Genomic DNA, 4,994 nt, shown 5'->3' with positions numbered 1-4,994 from the left:
GTTTTGATTTCTTTCTTAGGTGTCATCAAGGGTAAGCTGAATGGATTTCAGTGGTCTCTGGAGTTGATCAGTTCAGCTGTTGATACCCTGCAAAGGCTTTGTAGAGCGTCTGCAGAGACAGCGGTGGAGGAAGAGGTATGGCCACAAACTCTGCTTGATATGTTTCTGACTTATTTGTACTCAGACATGTTATTCTGTTTCAGAGTTTGAGGAGTGTTCTCTATAGATAGAGGACCTCTAAGGATGTGTAGTCCCCAGTGGCTATTGCTACAACAAGGCAATGCTATGTGAGTAGCTCTTGATGTTCCCCAAGAAGATCTGGCTGCTAAAGATACGTGGTCCCTAAGGTAGTCACCACCTTGGTTCCAGGTTAGTCAGGCATGCCTGCCGATTGACACTCGTTTCCTGGTGAGAACTCTGCAAGGTTATCTTTTGATAAGTTGTGGCCCAGATGCTTGTGATACCTTTGGATATCCTTCTCCTTCATTGCCACCCTCGTTCCAAGAACAATTAATGGACAATTTTCCACCTAATCAGGGAGTTCCCTCCAGTCCAGATTTCTGATCTTTTGATGAGTCATAATTCTGGAAAATGCCTGTCCTGTTACTATGATGTTACATTTCTCAAATATCTCTTGCTAGTATCATGTCCCAAAAGTGCCCACAGCCTACAGCTGATGTTTTTATATATGCATAAACACAAAGCCAACTCAGGGATTTATGTGAAGTAGAGATTTACTTTGACTCTCTAAAAGGTATCCATATCAGTATCTCTAAGAAATAATTTTATTACCATGTATTCTGTTTTTGTCATGAGATATACTCTTAGTGCTAATCATAATGAAAAAATTCAGGGCTGGAGGTTATTAATAATGATTATAGAAATCAAAAATTAATTTAAATAATTGCTGAAATATATTTAAGTTTTCCAGAAAAAAAATGATTGCTTCATCTAAGCTGCCTAGCTACCTTCCTGTGCTTCCTTTTCTTACATAAATTCATTAGAAAAAGTCCTGCTTTAGTATGTTGAATTTTCTACTTACTATAACAGGTCTGATAAAACAATGTATTGCAACATTTTTGCTGGAGACTCAGGTTGGAATTCACTTAGCAAAGCATTACTGAGCTATTTCTTATGTAAATGTTGTCTGGTGTTTTCCAGGTATCTACCTTTCATCACTTATACTGGTGAAAGGGATACTTGCATTATTTGATTTTTCTAACACTTTATCTCAAGACCCAAGAAATTATATGAAAAACTTTTAAATAAGAAACATGACCTAAGTGGGAGGATATTTGAATATCAAATAGTGAAAAAAAGAAAGCTGATACTCTAGTAAGTCTAGTAAGAATGAAGAGGAAATGATACAGGGAAAAATTGTGAAAAATTTAGATGGCAGATTATGAAACTGCAACCCTGCAAGGTTCAGTGGCACACAGCTTGCTAATGGCGGAGCTAGGGCTAGAACTGAGTTCTCTGATCCCTTCCAAATGTTCTTTCACCAGCACTGTCTGGAAAAAGAATTACCTGTATGTTGGGAAGTCAGGGCCATAAGAAGTCATTTGCTGCTTACTAATGGCCTGTAGTCATTAGGACAGTAGGCTATATTGTTGTCAGAGCCTGTGAGGAAGGCAAGAGTTGTCTTCAGATTTAGAAACTGAGAGCTAGAAGAGGGGTAGAATTTACTACTATGTTAGAAAAATGGCCACAGTTTTAGCTTTGCTGACATTACCTCCCTTGGTGATCAATGAAGGAATAAGACCCTGATATTTTCCTGGATTCTTAGGATATTTTAAACCCATAGGACCTGTTTCCCCTAAACACACTACTCTTTTTCTTTTCTTTGTAAATGAACATTCTTTATTTTACTGAGAACAAATTATCCAAAGAATATATACATGGTCAAGATACAGCTCAGCAGCAGTGTATTATATATGAGAGGACTTAGGTCTTTGGGCATTTTTGTTATCTGTAAGCTTGGTATGAGTTAATAGTGTTTTGTGGCTATCATTAAAATATCAATGAGGTCTTAGACTGTATTAATAGGAATAGTGTGTAGAATAAGAGGAGTGATGGTCCTGCTCTTTGTCCTGGTTAAATCTAACTTGACACACTCTATAATTCAGTATCAGTGACGTTTCAGAGAAATGTTGATAAAATTCAATGTACTAGAGGAGAGGAATTAGGTGAGGGGGTTACAAAGCAAGTTGTGTGAGGAATAGCTGATGCACCTTGGGTGTTTAGCATGAGGAAGGGAGGAATTATGTGGGATAGGCTGCCTAGCTAAATCCAAAATATATGAAAGACTTATGTAGAAAAGAGTTGGATTTATTTGGCATTTCTAAGGACCAGTCTGGACCAATGGGTAGAAATTGCAAGGGGACAAATTTTGGCCAACTGAAGAAAAAACTTAACTGTGGTCTGTCTAACATGGAGGGGCTTTCCTGAGAACCTGTCCCTAGTCATCAGAGGCATTCACGAGAAGCCAGGCAACACCTTGGCATGAGCTGCTTTGTGGAGAGAATCCAGGATTGGATGGCCTTGACAGCTTTCCTGGATTCTGTCCCAAGTTCTAGTCTTGAGGTCTCACACACATTGTCCTTTGTCTCATCGGGATAAAGCATATGGATTTTGGAAGCTCTCCAGGCCAACATCATGGCCCAAATTGTGCAGTCTATTAAAATCTTAAGTGCAGCAGTTCTTTTAAAAGTAATAAAGACAGTAGTTTTAAACATGTCGGGCCAGGTCAGACTAAAATCATTTTGCTCGTAATGCTGGTTTGCCAGCAGTTTGGCCAACAGTCTTGGACATCATGTCATGGTGGTGCTGCTGGCCCTGGACGGTGGTTCACACAGGGTCCTTCCCAGGCTGCCTGCGGTGTAGCAGGGATGCGTGCATGCAAAGAGACAATTCCAGTGTACTGTAATCGTTCCTGAGATGAAAGTAGGCATAGAGGAACGTGGAAGGAATGGAATGGAGGCCCTTAGCTCAACTCAAGTATTTTGAAACCCCCTTCTAAAGAAAATGAAGTCCTAGCATTCTAGAATGTGGTTAGGAGCTTTCTTCCTTGGCATCTAGGTGCAGTTAGATGTTGTGCACTAGAGGCGACCCCTTGAAGTTAATGTAACCAGTCAGAAACACTGAAAACTTGTCCCTAATGAAGAAATGTCAAAAGAAAAACAACTGTTCTTTTCATTTTATGTCTTTTAAAAATAAAGTGTTTATCCTAGTAATTAATTCACCACCTGCATATGCCAGGAGAACGATAACTGTTTTCTCTGTTGTCGGAGGAGCATTGCTATTACAGATCTCTTATAAAGTAGGGTGCTAGATCTTCCTGAATACTTACCTTTTGCCTGTGTAGGGCAAACAGAGAAGGAAAGATGATATAAACACTGTTCTTTGCAAATTCTGCTTAGCCACTTCTCGTGGCCAGACTGCTAAAAGCATGTCCTTGTGGTTTTGGACAAATTATGGGAAAGAGCAGGCCTTACGGCATATCCACTCGAAGATTGCAGAGTTTCTTCTGTGAATGTGTCTCATGGGTCATCTGGGAGACGTGAGACCCTTCAGAGATGACTTTTGACTTGCCGTAGGAGCTCCTGAAGCAGGTGTGTGGGGATGTGCTCTCCACCTGTGAGCATCACCTGGCCAACATCGTTCTGAAGGAAGGTGGAGCAGGAAACCTGGACGAAGATCTGCTGGTAAGCAGCTGCTGTTGCTAACCATTCTTTTCTCTTCCTGATAGCAGCAAGGTGTTATTAAAGATGATTTTGTAATGTGTACCTTAAATGCCATTAACAAGAAAAGAGCCCTCCTAGCCTAGAGCTTACTCTCTTTTTAGAAGAATTTTTTTTGTTGATAACCTGTTTATGTTTGACCTAAGTGGGAGGATATTTGAATATCAAATAGTGAAAAAAAGAAAGCTGATACTCTAGTAAGTTAAAATGATGTCTAGCTGGCATCAGATGAGCCATGAGCTAGGAACCTGTGCCAGAGGAATCCTGGGGCCAGAAGTTGATGCCCTTTCAGTGAGGGGCTGATCTGAATAGTTTTGTGTATTTATAGTGACAATTCTACCTTCCATCTTTTTTTCTAGCCGCTATCTAAATAAGGCTTTTCATATCTGGTCCAAGAAAGATAAATTTTCACCCACTTTTATAAGCAACGTGATATCTCACACTGGCATGGGACATTCTGCACCAGCCTGGATGCTGCTCTCCAAGATTGCTTGCTCATCACCCAAGCTCGACTACACCAAAATAATAGAGTCCTGGGAGAAAATCAGTAGGTTTGTATGCTTATAATTTAGCCACTGATGGACACTCAAGATTCTTGGAAACAAAGCTTATGTGTTAAGGAAGCGGCCTATTTCATAGCTATTTGTATATTGAAATTTTTTTCTTTAACACCTGGCTTAAAAACAAACAGAAAAAATAAGAATCAGGGCCCACATGGCGGCTCATGGCTGTAATCCCAGCACTTTGAAAGGCCAAGGCCGGAGGATCACTTGAGGCCAGGAATTTGAGACCAGCCTGGGCAACATAGCAAGACTCTGTCTCTACAAAAAATAAAAGAATTAGCCAGGTGTGGTATCCCACACCTGTTGTCCCAGCGACTTGGGAGACTGAGGTTGAAGGCTTGCTTATGCCCAGGAGTTCGAGGTTCCAGTGAGCTGTGATCATGCCATTGCCCTCCAGCCTGGGTGACAGTAAGACCCTATCTCTTTTTTAAAAAAAAAGAAGAAAGAAAGAAAGAAAACTAAGGATCACTTTTAAGCTGGCAGTTTAGTCTTTGTCCAAGTACATCAAGTGCCTGATGTTCCCACAGGTTGACTCCTGAAGCATGCTACCTACCCTACTTCTTCCAATATTAATAATCCTGAACAAAAGGCACTTTTTGGTACCAATGTTTAATTTGGTTCTCTCTTAATATTTCTCCTGCCCTTTCTCTAGTCAACAGAACCCCAATTCAGACACCTTAGGACATATTCT

The 4,994-nt window shown here is 40.5% G+C and overlaps 1 protein-coding gene across 1 annotated transcript in view; it reads left to right on the top strand.

Moving 5' to 3' along the window:
* NCAPD3 (non-SMC condensin II complex, subunit D3) overlaps nt 1-4,994 on the top strand; it is an 81,757-nt gene that overhangs the window by 42,056 nt on the left and 34,707 nt on the right. The window contains exons 19-21 of the mRNA XM_012644275.1: nt 20-135; nt 3,597-3,704; nt 4,137-4,287. Of these exons, the coding sequence (XP_012499729.1) occupies nt 20-135; nt 3,597-3,704; nt 4,137-4,287 (375 nt within the window). The remainder of the gene's footprint in view (nt 1-19; nt 136-3,596; nt 3,705-4,136; nt 4,288-4,994) is intronic.

The sequence above is a fragment of the Propithecus coquereli genome, unplaced genomic scaffold, assembly GCF_000956105.1.
Source record: "Propithecus coquereli isolate 6110/MARCELLA unplaced genomic scaffold, Pcoq_1.0 Scaffold209, whole genome shotgun sequence".
In the NCBI taxonomy this organism is placed as follows: domain Eukaryota; kingdom Metazoa; phylum Chordata; class Mammalia; order Primates; family Indriidae; genus Propithecus; species Propithecus coquereli.
The sequence above is the reverse complement of the archived record's forward strand: the minus strand, read 5'-3'. Positions and strand labels throughout refer to the sequence as shown.